Source organism: Podarcis cretensis (genome assembly GCF_951804945.1).
Source record: "Podarcis cretensis genome assembly, chromosome: 9".
In the NCBI taxonomy this organism is placed as follows: domain Eukaryota; kingdom Metazoa; phylum Chordata; class Lepidosauria; order Squamata; family Lacertidae; genus Podarcis; species Podarcis cretensis.
In genome coordinates, this window is record NC_137178.1 from 21,929,258 (window position 1) to 21,947,331 (window position 18,074).

Consider the following 18,074-nt stretch of genomic DNA (forward strand, 5'->3'; position numbering starts at 1 on the left):
TCTTTCTGAGTGCCCATACCAGACTTTTCATAAGACATTGAGAGATCTGGTGAGATAGTGTGGAAGTAGATCTGGAGAGGCAGGGTGGAGGTGAGTCCACTCTTTGCCAGTCCACCACTGTGACGATCACACAGGGTCCCCAGATGTTTAAGTCTATTGATCCCTGTGCCACCACTGTGCTCACTTCCCTGCTGCAACCAACCAGTTACTCTCTGGTAGAACACTGAGTCCAGACAGTTGTTAAAAGTGAACCAGAAAAACCCACCAAGTTTATTGTACAAACATCAACAAGTTTATGGTTTCTCAGATAATATTCCTGTCAGTATCTTAACCTTAGTTTCTTTACTGGCCTATACCTTCCTAATACCTTCTGACTGATTATCTCAACTGTTTGACTGACTCCTCTTAACAAATTCTCTCCCTCTCTCACACCAGACTAGCCCAACCCACAGACTTATCTTCTCTGTCTCTTCTAACTCCAGACTGTCTTCTCAACCACCCTAACTCTAACTCCTCCAAAAAAAAACCCCTCTGTGCTTAAACCTTATACACAGTTAACTCTGCCCCTTGGGTTCCCATTGGTTAGTCGTTTTACAATTAGTTAACCCTTTCCTTATGAACCCAGTATGATGTCACACAGCTAGGAGGGCAAACGCCACAACCGCCTTCCTAAAACAACTTCCCCACCAGCTCCCATCTGTAGAACATTTTCCTCTACTTATCTGGCTGGTGGGAGTAGTCATGGCACATTGGGAGAGGGGAAGAGGGGAGATAACCCTATCTCTTCCCTGCCTCATCATGCTTTGTAGCAACATGCCAGGACAAAAGGTGTAGCCTTCCCAAGGGCTGCTGCAAGATGACATATGAACAGAAGAAACTTGCCTTATACCAAGGTAGAGCATTGGTCTATATATAGTTTAGGTCTGTCAACCAGTATGGATGCTTATGCATTGGGGGTGGGGTGGGAATCAGAAAATGCATTACCCATAAAAAAGCACAGCTTTTCATAAATTGTGCACATGCTGCTTTATTTTATGGATGCAAAGTTAGAAATAGTCTTTTTTTTTTTAATGCACTACATCTCATCACAGCAGGGAGGGTAGTGATCTGGGTGCCTATTTAGTCCCCTGTCCTGATGACAACTGCTGGTGAGCAATTTAAACCAGGCTTGGGACTGGATAGCTTTTCAAGCAGAGCACTCACCTCTGCAAAGGAAGGCACATGGATGCCCTAAAACCGACCAAAGGGACAGCATCCCCTGAAAGGTTATTCTGTTTGCTCCCTGGAGCATGCTGGGAGATGCTTTTCCTTGGACCCATCCCCTGCAAGCCTTTCATCAAGTTTACCCGACAACCAGAAGCTACAGGGAAAAATCAACCACAAAAAAACCTCTGCCTGCATCTACTGCAAGGAAACTGAAGCTTTACTCAACATCGCAGCACAGAAGCAAAACCGCTGCTATAATACAGTCATATAATTGTTTAATGGGCCAGTTGTCAACAGTTGATTATGAATTAGATTATAAAGGGGATGTCTTACCAGGAGTTGTTAGAGTCAAGTGAGATGAAGTCACAGAGCTCAGTGCTGGTGATTCAGCTGTCCCTGCTGATATTTTGATAAGATAAATGACAGTGTGTTAACTGCTGTTCTCAAAACATATTTGTCAAAGGAATAATCAGTATGCAAGTGTGGGGAAAACCAGAGTAATCCTGCAGAGCTGTTGTCTCAACATCCTTAGGTCCCTGCATCTTTTTCTTTAAAACTGTGCCTATTATTATTATTATTATTATTATTATTAATAGTTATTTATTTCATTTATGAATCACTTCCCAAGAGGCTTCTTGAGACGATGTACAATACAATAAAAACATTCATGAAACAATTACATGTAAAAGCAATTTAGAAAAAAAAAACCAATTTAAACAACAATTTGAAAATCAATTAAATAAACAATGAATGATTTGAAAAAATCATGTTAAAAGAGGAAGATTTTCAACAAGTTCCCAGACAGACAATAGGGATGGAGGTTATCTGATGGTGTGAATTTCAAAGAGTAGGCGCCGTCACAATAAAGGCCTGGTTCTGGCACTTGACAATGGACCTCACAATGAAATGCTAGTTGCATGATGCCCTCTTCTGCAGAATACAGAGATCAGCTGGGTGTACAGAGGGTGGGATTATCTTTGGGGTGTTTTGTTCTAAGCACTGCAATGTCTGAATACCTGAAGAATGTCATTCCACAGATAAAGGTAAAGGTAAAGGTACCCCTGACCATTAGCTCCAGTCGTGACCAACTCTGGGGTTGTGGCGCTCATCTCACTTTATTGGCCAAGGGAGCTGGCGTACAGCTTCCGGGTCATGTGGCCAGCATGACTAAGCTGCTTCTGGTGAACCAGAGCAGCGCACATAAACGCCGTTTACCTTCCTGCCGGAGCGGTACCTATTTATCTACTTGCACTTTGACGTGCTTTCGAACTGCTAGGTTGGCAGGACCAACCTAGAAAATATAAAGCCTAGAATATAAAGTTATATTAAAGAAAAAAGGGCCAGGAATGCCTTGGTTTGAAATTCTGATTTTCAGAGGAGAGACTTAGTTATGCTGCAAAGCACATCTTCCCACAGCAAAATCTGCCAATCCCTCTTGAGAATATCAGTAACTTTTATTACCTGAGGGAGTGCTCAAGCTATTGGGGGCAGGCAGATAGGGAAGGAGGAGGATTTCCTTTGATGCCCGTTTAATTATTTAGTTGGTACACTTTTATCCCGCCCTTCATCTTACAGTCATGGGGCACAGTGGCCTAATTCACCTCATCTGGATTAATACACTGATAAGAATGCAACTATTCTTCAGATTCTGCACTTCTCCGAATGTCACAATGCTGTTCCAGACAATGAAAAGTATCAAATTCATTTTTAAAAAGTGTTTTAGGATAAAATGCATATGGTAAGGTATATATTGAGATAAAAGGCATTGATACATATCTTAAAAATGGCTTTGGTACATTTTTAGAAGAGTCACAGATTGGTATGAAGTAGGTCTTACGAATGAACTCACCTGAAACTTAAAGAAGAGTAGTAGTAGAAGAAGAGTTTGGATTTGATAGCCTGCTTTATGACTACCCGAAGGAGTCTCAAAGCGGCTAACATTCTCCTTTCCTTTCCTCCCTGACAACAAACACTCTGTGAGGTGAGTGGGGCTGAGAGACTGCAGAGAAGTGTGACTAGCCGAAGGTCACCAAGCAGCTGCATGTGGAGGAGCGGAGACACGAACCCGGTTCACCAGATTACAAGTCTATCGCTCTTAACCACTACACCACACTGGCCAGAAATAGACTGTTCTGTTCATCCCGACTAGTAGTGACACAGTTATCTTTTTAAAAGAAGAAACCACTGACTGCTGCGAGCTGATCTGTGGGGTGGGGGTGGTTTGCTGATGCCAGAAAGGGTGAATAGTCAGCAGCTGCCCAACACTTGCACATTGCTGACTGAGGCTGCATATACACCGTACGTGTAAAACACATGGCTTTCGCCAAAGAATCCCGAGACCTATCTTTTTTATGGCTGCTGGAAAGTGTGTAGTTCTGTGAGCAACAGCTTTTATGCCTCTCCTAATCCAAATGCTGCATCACTTCCAGGTCTTTTCTACAGCTATTTTCCACAATGTTAGCACAAAATAAATGTGAAGAACCCAGGAAAAGGTCTGCTGGATTAGACCAAATTCCTATCTAGCATCCTTTTTCTACAGTGGCCAACCAGATGCTAGTGGGAAGCTCACAAGCAGTTCATGGGCATGGCAGGCCTCGTCTGCCATTGTCCTCTTCTCGAAACCCCTTGAGGAAGTCACTTGGAATGGGTGGAGTAGCTCAGCTTTGAAGCTGATCGTAAAAACCATCACCAATGGTATTGTTCTAGGTTGGTCTATTATGGGCAAGGAAGTAGTCAACTTCCAGTATTCATTCAGGGCACTACCATGAACTAAGCTGTAGAGACAGGCCTGCCTTTGCTTATTAACTTTTCCCTACATGCCACAAGCTTTAGCTTTCAGTACAGGTTAATTATAGGTGGTTGTGTTCTATGGATACCCTCAAGTGAGGAACTTCACCATGACCTAAAAGGAAAAGAGTCACATTTGTGGGCTTTTCGTTTCGTTTTGTTTCTATCCATTAGGACTTCTGCCATAAAGTGGAACGGCAAAAGCAAAACAAAAGCTAAAGCTTCTTCATAGCCTACAGCATCAGCTCCACATCAGCAAATCTTCATTTGGTGCAGTAACAGCAGAGACAGACAGTTCAGTATTTTAGTGCTGTAGGTAAGTATAAAATAAAAGATGTGCATCCAAAGACTATGGTTAATTGAGATGCCTTTGTGTGCAATTATTTATGGGTACATTTTTAAAAAATGTCTACAGTATTCCATAATAATGGACACATTCACATACTAAAGCCAGGATGGGGAACCTGTGGCCCTCCAGATTTGGTTGGGCTACATCTCCCATCAAAGGCAGGCCCAAGACATTTTGGCACCTGAGGCAATCCCTAAAATGGCACCCCCTCCCCACCAGGGAAGAAGGGGGTGAGGGAATATTTACATCAGGAACAAGAGGGGAAGAAAAATCAACATCAGGATTTGCTGCACTGGTGGATGCTGCCGCCTGAGGCAGTCACCTCACCTTACCTCATGAGTGGGCTGGCCTTGCTCCCTTCAGCCCTGAACATTTGGCTATGTTGACTGGGGCTGATGGAGTCCAACAAAATCAGGAGAGCCACAGTTTCCCCATAAGACACCCTTATGCAGAAGGCTGATGGTAGCCATGCTTGAGTTAAGCGAGAGTCAACTAGCATGACCTTCTGCAAAGAACCGAAGGGTCAGACTTTCCCCTTCCTTAGGGGGCTTTCATATTCAGAGAGGCTTAGGTGTTGAAAGTTGAGCTGTGGACCCAAAAGAACTGCTCAGAAGCCAAATAAAATGTCTTCATCTAGCCTGATGCACCATGTGCAAGAAAATTGGGTTTTATTATCACTTGATCCCCAAGACTGAGGGCCAAAAACAGAAGAGACAGTGGAGATTTGAAATTGGATCCCTTGCCATTTTACCTTTCTCCAAAATCTAGGGGACAGAGGGGTTCCACAACATTTCTTCATATGAATTATGCCACTAACTGCCCTACAAAAGTAATATCCAGTCCAGTATTTCTCCTTCTCCTCTATTTATTTTGAAATATATGAAGTATCAATAGATTGTAAAATTACATATGCAGGTCTATGACCTTATTCCTCAAGATGTGTTCAGTGGAGACATTGCAGAGAGCAGTTTGCGAGCAGATACAACACTGTCTGTCTGTCATCATCATTTTTCTGTCTACCATGAAAAAGAGTATTGCAGTGTGTTAAGGATCTAACAGATTTATTGCTAATGTGCCACAGACCTCTTTGTTGTTCCTGCTGCAGCAGATTACCATAGCTACCCCTCTGGAAATATTGTAGAATGATAGCATCATCAATTAATATGCTGGTTTACTGCAGGGGTGGGCAGACTTTGGTGTGGATCTACAGATTCCAGGCCCTGCATGTACATAGCCTTTATTTCAGCTGTGGCTGCATGAAGACTAGCCAACACTCTTACGCCAGTACTCTTCACTCCCATGTTCATCAACACAGGGGTAAGAAGCTGGGTCACACATCGAAAACTGCCTTGTACCAAGTTAGATCATTGGTTAATCTAGCTCAGTATGGTCTATTGGTGGGGCGCGGGTGGCGCTGTGGGTTAAACCACAGAACCTAGGGCTTGCCGATCAGAAGGTTAACGGTTCGAATCCCCGTGACGGGGTGAGCTGCTGTTGCTCGGTCCCTGCTCCTGCCAACCTAGCAGTTCGAAAGCACATCAAAAGTGCAAGTAGATAAATAGGTACTGCTCCTGTGGGAAGGTAAACGGTGTTTCCGTGCGCTGCTCTGGTTTTGCCAGAAGTGGCTTAGTCATGCTGGCCACATGACCCAGAAGCTGTACGCCAGCTCCCTTGGCCAATAAAGCCTTTACCTTTACCTTTTATGGTCTATTGGTAGCAGATTTCCAAGATTTCACATAGGAGTCTCTTGCAAATTCTGGGGATTGAACCTGGGAGGTTTTAGCGTCCAATGTATGTGCTCCATCACTGAGTCAAGACCTTCGCCACAAACCAATGCCCTGCTTCACAGCCATGGTGGCCCTTTCTCACCCTCAGGTATGGCTTACAATGAATTCACCAGTGAGCCAGAGAAACACAATACCTACTGCTTGCTGTGTTGTTGGGTGTTGATAGTGACCCATGTGCAGAGGCCTGTGTTGGTCGGGCTATTGCTGAAGAATTCGCAGTAGTTGTCGTATTACCTGAAACAAAGAACACACATTTTTTTTCTGTTACTCTTCCTCTGCCAAATAAACATAGCCGATCTGTGACCCACTTATGGTTTATTGCTAACACTGCTTATGAAAAGACAACAGAACTCCCAGCATTCCATGCTGTTTACTTTCCATGTTCCTGGTGCAGCTCAAGCCATTGTCTGCATATGTAAATGACACTCCTGTTGATCCAGATGTGTGATTATTCACTTCCTGTGGCTATACCTGAGACTACATATATATCCTTGTCAGAAATATTGTCCAAAGAGAAAGAACCAGAGATTCAGGTCTAATTTTTGTTGCCCTGTAGGGATGTCAGAAAATTCACATGAAAACTGGGAGTGAAAATTGACGGTGTTCACACATTCATGTTCATTATTTCATCAGTCATGTTCATTCATTTCAATAGGTCTTCCCTGCGTAAAACTTAGCTGAATGCCACCCAGTGTAATTCACATAAGTTATGTAATTTTGCCACAGTGGACCAACTTCACCCACTCCTTGTCGATGACGTGCTTTATTTCTGTTTCAGGGTGCTTCTCAGGGACTTCTTCTCTTAAGTTGACATGAATAGCATAGTTTTGGGCAGAAGATGGAACTGCTGCAGAATGGGAGCAGTGCTGCATGTGGCAATTACAGAATGGAATGGAAAATGCTGCTTTCCTAAATCTCCATTTCTATTAAAGCTTTGCACAGATTTCAACTCCACATGATGAAATCACTGTTTACATGTTCTAGAAAGCATATGGGGATTTTAATTTGAGGGGGGGAACATGGAAGTGCAGTAAATTGTGCCCATATTACATGGGTGTTCATTGATTCATAGCATTCCCCCACCCCCATGATTAAAAAATTAATTGTTGTTTTAAATACCCACATAAACAGTAGAGCAGCTTTGAAGTCAGAGCTACTGAGAAAGCTACCTCCATCTACAGCTTCCATTTTTGCCCTCCTTTTCTGTCGCTGACTCTGGCAATAGCTCTGGGCTTCTCTATAAAGCAGGAATGATGATATTATTACCCACTTACGTTGCAGAGGAGTTGCAAAAAATGAATTAGCAAATGCCGCTAAAGCGTTTTCGAAAATGAAAAAAGTGTTCACCTTCATCAGAGTGCAGCTCTTCAAAGGGAAAACACAGCCTCACTCGTAGACAGTGGCACAGAATTAATCACTTCAAGAAGAGTAAAGCACTCTGAGGAAATCATTCCAAACATGATTTGCTTTTTTACTGCCACACTGTTCCGGATGCCAGTGCATGCTTTCCCTTTAAACTGGGGTGGGTGGGTGTGTATGCAGCTCCATTCCCTTCTTATGCTAGCAGTGTTAAGTGTCTAAGACTCAGAATGGAAGAAGATACAGTGGTGCCTCGCAAGACGAAATTAATCCGTTCCGTGAGGCTCTTCGTCTAGCGGTTTTTTCGTCTTGCGAAGCAAGCCCATTGACAGCTTAGCGGATTAGCGCTATTAGCGGTTTAGCGGCTTTTAGCGGATCAGCTGATAAGTGGCTTAGGGCTTAGGAAAAGGGGGGGAAAGGGAAAAAACCCCGCAGGAACTCGCAATACATTTTCGTCTTGCAAAGCAAGCCCATAGATAAATTCGTTTTGCGAAGCGCCTCCAAAACGGAAAACCCTTTCGTCTAGCGGGTTTTCCGTCTTGCGAGGCGTTCGTCTTGCGGGGCACCACTGTACTGGGAAAGTCAACTAAAATGATAGGGTTGAGCCAAATATTCCCATCAAAGGTATGAAGATCATCTAAAAAGAAGAGGGCTTGATTAGTAGTGGTAGCCCAGTTACCGAATGGCCTCCCCAAAGGGCTTCACCTAGTACCAACCCCACCATCATTTAGATATTAAACTGAAACATTTTAATAGATTTTACTGATTTACAGTGCAATCCCATAAACTCAGCGGGACTTATTCCCAGGTAAGTGTGCATAGGATTTCAACCTTAACTGTGCAAGTTCTAGCTGGTTTGCTGTTGTTTCGTTTGTTTTCGTTTAATGCTCTGCACCACCCTGATATCGAAAGTCAGGATGAACATGTTTTACACTAGTAAATAAATACATCACCTCAATTATATCCTACCTTTCAACCATAATGCACTGGGTTTTCTCAGGTAGGTTTCTCAGACGGCTCCGGATCTGCTTAGTTCAGGAAGCGAGCTTATTCCAAGTCAGACCACAGGCCTCTCATGCACAGTACTGCCTACAATACTGTTGTCAGAGACCAGGCTGAGGAGTACAGCTCTGATGAGGAATCGTGGGAACCTCCCCCTCCCCCTGCTCCTGACCAGGATCCTGAAGTTGCCCAGGAGCAATGGAACAGTACAGATTTGGAACAGTGGTTTGCAGAGGGGCATAGTTCTGAAGACAAAAGTTGGGAAGAACGGGGGGGGGGGGGTGTTGATCAGCAAAGTGAAGAAGAACAGGAAGAGAGTGAGCTAAGAGACTCTTTCGCTGGAAAGTGTGCAGCCTATCACTCCAAGGCCAAGGAGAGCAAAAAAAGCACAGTGGTTGTGAGATCAGGTTGCAAGAAGCGGAAGTGACAAGGGGGGAAGTGGGTATAAACCTTAATTGGAACACCTTCATTCTGAGAATGGCTGTGTTGGTTTTTTTGCTGTGATCATTAAAGCCTCTTTAAATGGTAAGAGACTCTTTTTGCTTTGTCCTGCTTATCTACGGCCAATGGGGGGGGCCGAGTCCCCAAAGCCTGACAACTGTCTAAGCTTGGGTCCCTCCACAGATGTTGTTGAACTACAACCCACATCAACCCTGACCATTGTAACCAGCATGGATGGGAATGATGGGAGTTGTAGGTCAACAGCAGCAGTAATAATAATAATAATAATAATAATAATAATAATAATAATAAATCATAATCTAAGTCCACATCCACACCCTACATTTGAAGCAGTATTATACTACTTTAAACAGTCATGATTTCCCCCAAAGGATCCTGGAAGCTGCTGTTTGCTAAAGATGATGAGAGTCATTAGGAAACCCTATTCTCTTCATAGGTGTACAGTTTCCAGAGTGGTTTAACAATCAATCCTGCTTCCCAGGCAACTGGAAATGGTACCTCTGGTAGGGCAGGAGGGGTCTTAGCACCCTTAACGAGCTACAGCTCCCATAATTCTTTGGAACTGTTAAAGTGGTATAGCAGTGCTTTAAATGTATGGTGCAGATGTGGCCAAGATATAGAATGTGTTCTTCAAACTTCACTGTAACTCACTTTCACAGCCAAACATGGTTTTATGTGCAGCACCCCATGCGGAAAGCATCTGATATGGATTAATCAAAGAGCAGAAGCTAGAAGAAGAAAATCACATGCAAAAAAATAATTCAAATGTTGAAGAAATTACCTGCAGTTTCAGCTTTGCTTGTGGTCGTGGAAGAGGAAGAGGTTTCTTGGCTTGCTATGAGAAGGGTAAGGTAAAGCAAAATGAATTTTATTATTAAAAACAACCAAGTCTGCTTGAGGGGAAGGAGAAGGTTCAGATATGTTGACCAATGGTCTTTTGGAACATGATAATATCTCATGGCAATATATGCCGCATTTCAAATAAAAGTTACCTGAAAGCATATTGCAAATATACCATGCCAAATGTTCCATCTCGCAGCATTGCCTGTCCCTTTTGTGCTTGTATTAGGAGATGCTTTAATATGCCTTTTAAAAAATAAAATAAAATCTATTCTCTTCCTGAGCTCAGCCAGGCATTTCACAATTTTTATTGGCCTCTGAAGTTACAATACCCTTCAATTTCGCTGTACTTTATTTGAGAAGTAAAGGTCTTCATATCATGATACTTGAGGAACAAGCTACTCCTGCACACAAATCATGATTTAAGTAGAGAACCTGGTTTTTTAAAATTTGGAAAAATAGCCCCAGGAAGACCTTAGTGACAGGACAGATCTATTTGAGAGAAAGTGTTCCCTAAGATTTCCTAGTTAACTGCAAATTGGTATCAGCTTTATTATGAAAATATGAATGGTGGGTGTGAGTGCGTGCTTCAAAATTCACTTCTGGATTCTTGATCATTATCTAAAGTAGGGTTGGGTGAACTGCCAACCTATAAGATCAGATTCCCACCCACAAACCCAAATACCAGCTGTATCAAAATGTAAGAAGGGCATATACACACTTAGAATGAAAGAACAAAGCATCTCTCGGCCCAAGACTTTGTCTTCAGTACCAGAAATGAGGTCATAGTTCTTTCACAAAAAAATCCTAGTCCCCCACCCCACAAATTAGAAGCCTAATTCGGGGGGAAAGGCTGGTGCTATTTTTGAACCACTGGGAGTCAGAAGTTATTGGTGATTAGCTACAAATAACCCAGAGATCTACAAATAGTACCTTCTGCCTGGACCTTATCTGGAGATAAGGACTGGTTGCAAGTCAGAAGGCAGACAAGTGGGCTTCGTGGAATCAAGGTTAGTGGGGCAGTACCCATTTGCTCTAATGGAGCAGACTCCATTGCCATATCATGCTTCACTTTTGAATATTATATCTCCTCTTCCATTGGATTCCTCTCACCTCCACAGTAAGGAGCCTCCCTTTTACATGTACTATAACACTAATCTCCAACTTCTCCATATATATATATATATATATATATATATATATATATATCCATTTCGATCTGAAATGGAAACCTTGAAGCAAAGTCCTTGCAAATGAATGCAATGGAAACCAAATGCAAAGGCGTTTAACCCAATCGAGTGGACCCTTCAATGGACACTGAAGTAAGCTAAAAATGATTGTTTACATGAACTAGTATAAATGATATGCAGTGACTTTAAACTTCCAGACGATTATATACAATTATATAGCTTACCTGTAGTTGCTGAGATAGTTGTGGTTGATCCTGTACAAATAACATTAAGCATTCATTGTGGTGATTTATCTTGCAGTTCAGATTAATGTTACACTAAACAGCCATCTTAATAATAATTGTTGAGAAGGGATTTCATAAGGCAGGGGACCTATGCTAAAGGAAGGTTGTGGGAGCGTAAAAGGAATACCTGGAGAAATAAAACAAACTAACAGACAGGATCAATGATGATATGAGCACCCCAGATTGCAAGAATAAGGGTTTCTGAAAGTTAGCGACCCCCTGGAGTTCTGACAATCCTTGGGAATGACAGAGGAGGCAAGGCATTACATATTTACTATTAGTATTACTCCTGCTATTTACATTATACCCTGCTTAAGGTGATGTATATATGGTTCTCTCCTCACTCTTTTATCCCCACAACAGCTCTGTGAAGTAGGTTGGGAAGAGATAGTGAATACTCACCCTGGGCACGAGAAGCGATTTAAACCAGATCTTTCTGATCTTAGCCTGACACTGTAACCACTAAGCTGACTGCACTGGCTCTCATGCACCATCATAGTTCGGCCCCGAATCAGCAAGGACCCATGATGTGCTTTGCTGATAAACAGCAACAAGGAAGAAGTTTCTTTTTCTGGAACAAAGCCACTCTAATGTATGGGCATGTTCTCAAGAGATGGTTAAAAATAAGACAATAAAGGGTTGTTGCTTACCAGGAGTTGTTTGGGCCTTGCTGGTTGTTGTATTCATGTCTCCTGAAGATTTAAACAAACACACATATAAGTATGAGTGTTAATCATTGTTCTCAACAATCTCTGTCAAATGAAGAATTAGCACTCAGAGGCAATGCCATGAAAGCAGAAGTCATTCTGCTGAGCAGCTGTTTGAACAGTTGGTAATGCTTTCCTTTGATGGTTTATTGATTAACCTTTTCTGTTATAGCTCATCACTTATTTAATGGTATAAGGCGCTACCATTCCAATAACCATTTGGGTGCATTTCCCTATTATCTACCAGTACTAGAATGTGTTCAGGACAGCTTGTTCATGTTGTAAACAAAAATTGCCCTTTTTCCCTTATGGGGTATCCAAGAGCCCATATAGAGTCCTTACATAGGTTCCCTATTGGTAGAAGAAAATAACAGAGGCCAACCAGAGAATATTGAGAAGCAAAGCAGCTAGTAAGCTTGATCTTTATTGATCTGTTGCAACAGGGTGCTCCCCTCACCCGCAGGAGAGGAGGAGGACCCAGAAAAATGGCGTGCAAAGCCTTATAAAGACTTTTGAAATTGCCACCCTATAGATCAAGACCACCCCCAGAAACATCATACATACATCACAGAAGGGGTGTAACCTAAGACCACCCCTCAGATACATCACACCTACATCACAGAAAAGGCGGTCTAAACAGAAATTTGAATGTTGTTTTTCTCCTGTCCTTGTTTATCTCCTGTCTGGCAGGTTACTTGATTGGATTTCCTGGGCAGCCTGGCCAGTCTTTTGTAATGATAAATACCTGGGCCAGGTCACAGGCTCACACCCTATTCAAACACAGACATACCCTTAAGACAGGATTTGTGAAGGAAAAGACAATGGGGAGGTTTCCCACTTTGACCTTGCAGAGAAACATTGCCTCAGTTTAGGAATCAAAATGGTTCCAGGTTGGTCTTCCTGTGCTGATCTATGTACGTGCTTGGTTGGTACACTTATGAACATTACCATATATCTAAGACCATAAAATTCCTATCACATTCATTTGGGGGAAAAATTTTTACAACTTTGTCCTTTCGTTAAAATGTGGGCAGTTGTGTTTTGCTGATATTCCTTACTGAAATTATGATGATTTCACAGCTACAGTAGGAGATACCAGGTTTGTAATTTTAGGAAAAGACCAGTTTGCAGAAAGAACAGTTTGCTTCCTGTTTATGAAAAATGTACTCTCTCTCTTTTTCTTCTCCAAAGCAGGAACAGGAATTGGCTGGTGCCTTTAAGTGGAAGCTTTTTCCTGGACTTGCACCTATAAGCAGAAGTCGATAGCATGGCTGCATAGCCAAAAGAAGCTAGGCTAAATATATGGAGAGCTGGGCTTCGTATAATTTCTTTCCAGTAAATAGACTTAAGTGCCCCTGTTCTCAACACATTGACTTTGCTGTGCAAGGGGTCAATCCACTATGAAAAGCTTAATTATACGGCAGTTATTACAGTGTGAAAAGCAAATTATAGTAGCAAACCCAGACACAGAAAAAAGCCATTGCCAGTGATGACAGGTCTGAATTTTTCAGTGCAAATGTGCAATGTAAATTGCAATCCTTATTGCAGAAAATATATAGCAGCACAGGAGGAGATGTTTGGGGAAATCACATAGGCAGAGAAAATTATGTGACATTCGAACCATCTTATTACTTCATGAATGGATGAAAAGGCTGGTTTGCATCTATAGAAGAAGCTGAAGTTTATAGGATTTTAAGCAACTTTAGTTGTGAACCTCTCCCTTCAAGAGCGTGTCATTTCAGAGACTTTGTTTATTGTTAAGGCCCCTGATTTGTTGAGGGGCAATTTTTAAGTTCACATTTTAATAGCTTATTTACTCTTAAATGATGTGTAGGGCAATCCTGTGTATGTTTACTCTGGATAAAGTCACACTCAGTAAGATGGGGGTTGCTCCCTGGTAAATGTAGACAGGATTGCAGCCTAGAGCTAGAGATGGAAGAAGGCAGCAATTTCTGTTCCAACCTGTATTCATCACAATTGGTGCTGTTTCTGGTCTGCTGCAGTTCAGTTTCTTCCAATATTGCATTATTCATCTCACTGTCCACTATGTAATGTAAATTACATAAATTAAGTATTTATATAACTTCTATAACTTACATTAATTTCAATGTAAAGGGAACATCAATGCAGAAAAACCCCCATAGTTAATTATGTATGAACTTAAAACAATTATATCAATGAATATCAATCATAGCCACTTGACTGATTTCCATTTCTAACTATAAATGTAAACTGCAGATGTGAACACACAGACTAAAGCAATGTCTTTTTCTTTTGCATAATTCTCTGATATCTCTACCTGAAGCTTTCTGCCCTGTTTCCCTATCTTATCAGGCTTACTATTTATGTCAGTAGCCCTTTCCTATAGATAGTGAAGAAATGGGTGGGTCTTTCAAAAACGTGGTCCCCACTTCAGCCAGGACACATCCTGTGCAATGAGATCTGCAGATGAAGGACGGTATGCAGATTTAAAAAATAATAACAGTAGTAAGAAAGTGAAAGATAGCCATTTACTCTCCCAGTGGTGCCAGTTGGACTAGGTGCCTCAGAGTGAACCAGAGGGAGAACTTTACTCCTCTGGTCCACTCAAGAGCTCCAAATAAAGCTCTCCATCCATGATGAAGAGCAAGGATGATGAGGAGCAAGCTGATGACAAAGAACAAGGATGAGGGAAGGGGGCTTCCAAGGGGGGCTTCATATTGTAAATGGGTGGTTGGCAACACACACACACACACACACACACACAGAGAGAGAGAGAGAGAGAGAGAGAGAGAGAGAGAGAGAGAGAGGTTTTCCCTGGAAAGGGTAGATCTGGAATGGTCTGGGGAGGAATAGAGTTGGCATTTTGCTGTCAGCAAATGTGTGGATGCTGCAACCCCCCCCCCCCCCCAGGAACAATTGCACACATGAGCGGCAGAGTCAACAATGAATGTTTGTCTAGGAGCATTCACAGAGCGGTTACCAACAAGTCAGCTATTTTGCTTAGGGATGGGACTAATCCTTTAATCCAGGTGAGAGGAACCTGTGGTCTTCCACATGTTGCTGAGCTGCAACTCCCATCAGCCCCAGCAAGCATGGCCAATGACCAGGGATGACCAGGGCTCCTCATGCCTGCTTTAATTCAAGGGTGGTTCCCCCAGATGTTGCTGGACTGTATGTATGTATGTATGTATGTATGTATGTATGTAGAAGGCTCATGTTGGGGAAGGCTGTCATAGGAATATAAGAAGCTGTCTTATTCTGAGTCAGACCATTGGTCCTTTAGCTCAGTATTGTCTACACTGACTGGATGCAGCTATTCAGGGTTTTAGATAGGGGTTTCCCCAGCCCTACCTGGAGATACCAGGGATTGAACTTTGGACCTTCCACTTGCAAGGCAGATGCTCTATCCACTGAGCTATGGCCCTTCCCCTCATTTGTTCCCCTTATTTGTTACAGTGATAGAAAGATTGTCCATCCTCTCATGGCCTCCTCTATTTAGCAGTCAGCTGCTTATTCCTCCCCCAGCCTGTGCTTTTCTGCTATCCCTTTAGCTGCAACAGCTTCATCTTTTCAAGCATTGAGAGGAAAGGCTCTCTTGGGCTGGATTCAGCAGGGATTTGCCATCCCTGGTGGAAGTGACTAGCAACATTCCCACGGAAAGCTTCGTGTGGGAGTCCGTCTCTGTTCCCTGATCCCAATGCAGTCACTTCCAGGAATGTGTCAGGGGGAGAAGTGTGGTGAGGGTGTGGCTGCAGGGAGTGTGTGGAAGATAACAGGATATGCTAAAAATATGAGCATTACAGCCGCAGCTGCAAGGTCAAGCTAGCAACACACCGAGATATGACCGAATAATGCAAAAAGAACACCGCCCATCGTTTGCTACACAACAGAAGAGCTGTTCCCCCACTCCATCCACTGACTTCTCTTACATGTGCAAATCTGTCCATTTTGGTTCTTCTTCATTTCCCCCACCAACCCACTCTTTAGCTAGGTTCTGCACATTTCTACATCAGTTTGTGGCATTTACTCCCCCCCCCCCAAAGATCCTCATGAAATTCCAACCGCATTTTAGTGCAAACGTCTCCTAATATACATGTTTTCAATGCACTTTTGCCTCATGCACACATTTTAGCAAAGCAAATATAACATATTTTTGCATGTTGTTTGCACTAATATATACATTTCTGTGCACACGTTGCCCTATATCATGCATTTTTGTAGAAAATTTGGAGAAGTGAGAATTTCAAAGGATGGCTGTGTTTTGATTGGCAAATGGTTTCAGAATGTGTCAGTTAGTAGAAATGATAGGGCTGCCTTTACCTAACAGCTTCTCTGCTGAATTCCTCCACACCATCACACAGACATGTTTGAAGATAAGGCAACCTTTCTCCATATGAGGAACAGTTAGTGTGAACTGAGGTAGCATGTCAGGAGTTATTACTGTGGTTCCAACTGCATTCCCCCCCCTCCCCAAGATGGCTGCCCACTCATGTTTACAGACTTATTTATGCTCAGTTTTCTCCAGAAAGTGAAAACTTGAATCTAAAGTTTAGTGGCTGCTTGGACAAAGAGGTGATCTTTGGGCTCAAGCGTGATGGCTTGCCCCCATGATTGAGGGGGCCCGGGCCATGTGACATGCTGATATCACCCACGTATGCCATGCGACATGCTGATGTGTTGTCCACATGCTGCATGGCTTGCGTGAGTGATGCAAGCATGCCATGCAGTGTGTGTGAGTGATGTGAGCATGTTGCATGTTGTGCATGCCCAGCATGTGCACAGTCATCGTGGAATATTGAGGGGGCTCAGCCCTCTCCTTGAATTTTTTGGGAGGGTCCTCAGCCTCTCGGCTCCCCAGATGGCACCCCTGTCTGGGCTCATGCTCTGACTGCCATTAAAATGAGTCTTTGAACAACGTATGTACTATACTGGGCAAGAGACTTTGGGTATAATATCCAACTAACAGCATAGGAGAAGTTATGGAATTGGGATTTAAAATTCACAGCATGTTACATGTTGAAAGAATTTTTTTTATGAACATGATGTATTTAACTGGTATTTAACTCCTAGCAAATTAGTAGAAAACATGATCAAATGTATGCTGGAAATGTAAGGAAAAAGAAGGCACCTTTTATCATATGTGGTGGAAATGTAAGATAGTAAAAAGAATTTTGGGAAATGATATATAATGAGTTGAAAAAAATGTTTAAAGTAACCTTTCCTTTAATACCCCCCCCCCCGAAGCCTTCCTTTTAGGAATTCTAGATGCCGAAATCCCAAGGGAGCAGATAAGACTATTTATGTAAGCAACCACGGCTGTGCGGATGTTATTGGCCCAGAGATGGAAAGAAGATAAAACCCCTAGCAGAGAAAAATGGCAGATCATGTTGATGGATTATGCCAAAATGGCCAAAATGACCAAAATGACCAGAAGAATCAGAAATCAGGAAGACAGAAATTTGAATAAGGAATGGGGGGAAATTATGACTTATCTTAGAAACCATTGTAAACAGTTTAAATTGTTAGTAGGATTGGAATATCACTTGTAGTTTAATGGTGAGTTTTGGACACAGTGGAGAGGTAAAAGATTTTGGATTATCATAAAAGATGCAGGAGGAAATGATTAATAATAAGTCCCACAAAGGGGAGGAGGGAAGCCCAGGAGATTCCTTGGAATCTTGTATTTATGTTGTAAGTTGGACATGTGACAGTAAAATTTTAATTTGAAAAACCATATATATATATATATATATATATGAACAATGTATGTACAAAGTGTTCTGAGTGTGTATGAACAGCTGCATCACATGTCAAAATATCTTAGATCAGGGAAAGGGAATGTTACTGTCAGGCGGCATCTCTGCTCGTACACTTTTATGAAATACATACCTACAGGTTACATCAAAGGTTCTGGCTGCTAATCTGCAATGGGAAACCTCAGCACTCCTGCAGGGAACCACAGGGAAGACGGCAGCAAGGCAGATGCTCTACCATGGTCCTTCCCTTGTAAACAAAGGAACGTAGGAACCTGCCTTACAAGAGTTCATCTACTGTTCTATCTTGTTCTGTCTGGGACCTTCTGAATGCAAGCCAGATGTGTTGCCACTTAGCCATGACCC

General features: G+C 42.5%; 1 protein-coding gene and 1 long non-coding RNA gene across 3 annotated transcripts in view; one reads left to right on the forward strand and one right to left on the reverse strand.

Moving 5' to 3' along the window:
- Positions 1-5,063, forward strand: part of LOC307223936 — a 58,547-nt gene extending 53,484 nt beyond the window's left edge. The window contains exon 3 of the long non-coding RNA XR_013842325.1: positions 4,168-5,063. This is a non-coding gene — a long non-coding RNA (uncharacterized lncRNA). The remainder of the gene's footprint in view (positions 1-4,167) is intronic.
- The window catches only part of EMCN (endomucin), a 37,807-nt gene that overhangs the window by 15,592 nt on the left and 4,141 nt on the right, over positions 1-18,074 (reverse strand). For both annotated transcript variants that reach the window (XM_079990317.1, XM_079990318.1), the window contains exons 2-6: positions 11,917-11,958; positions 11,207-11,236; positions 9,734-9,787; positions 6,268-6,363; positions 1,540-1,605 (exon numbers count right to left, since the gene is read on the reverse strand). In XM_079990317.1, coding sequence (XP_079846443.1) covers positions 1,540-1,605; positions 6,268-6,363; positions 9,734-9,787; positions 11,207-11,236; positions 11,917-11,958 — 288 coding nt within the window. The remainder of the gene's footprint in view (positions 1-1,539; positions 1,606-6,267; positions 6,364-9,733; positions 9,788-11,206; positions 11,237-11,916; positions 11,959-18,074) is intronic.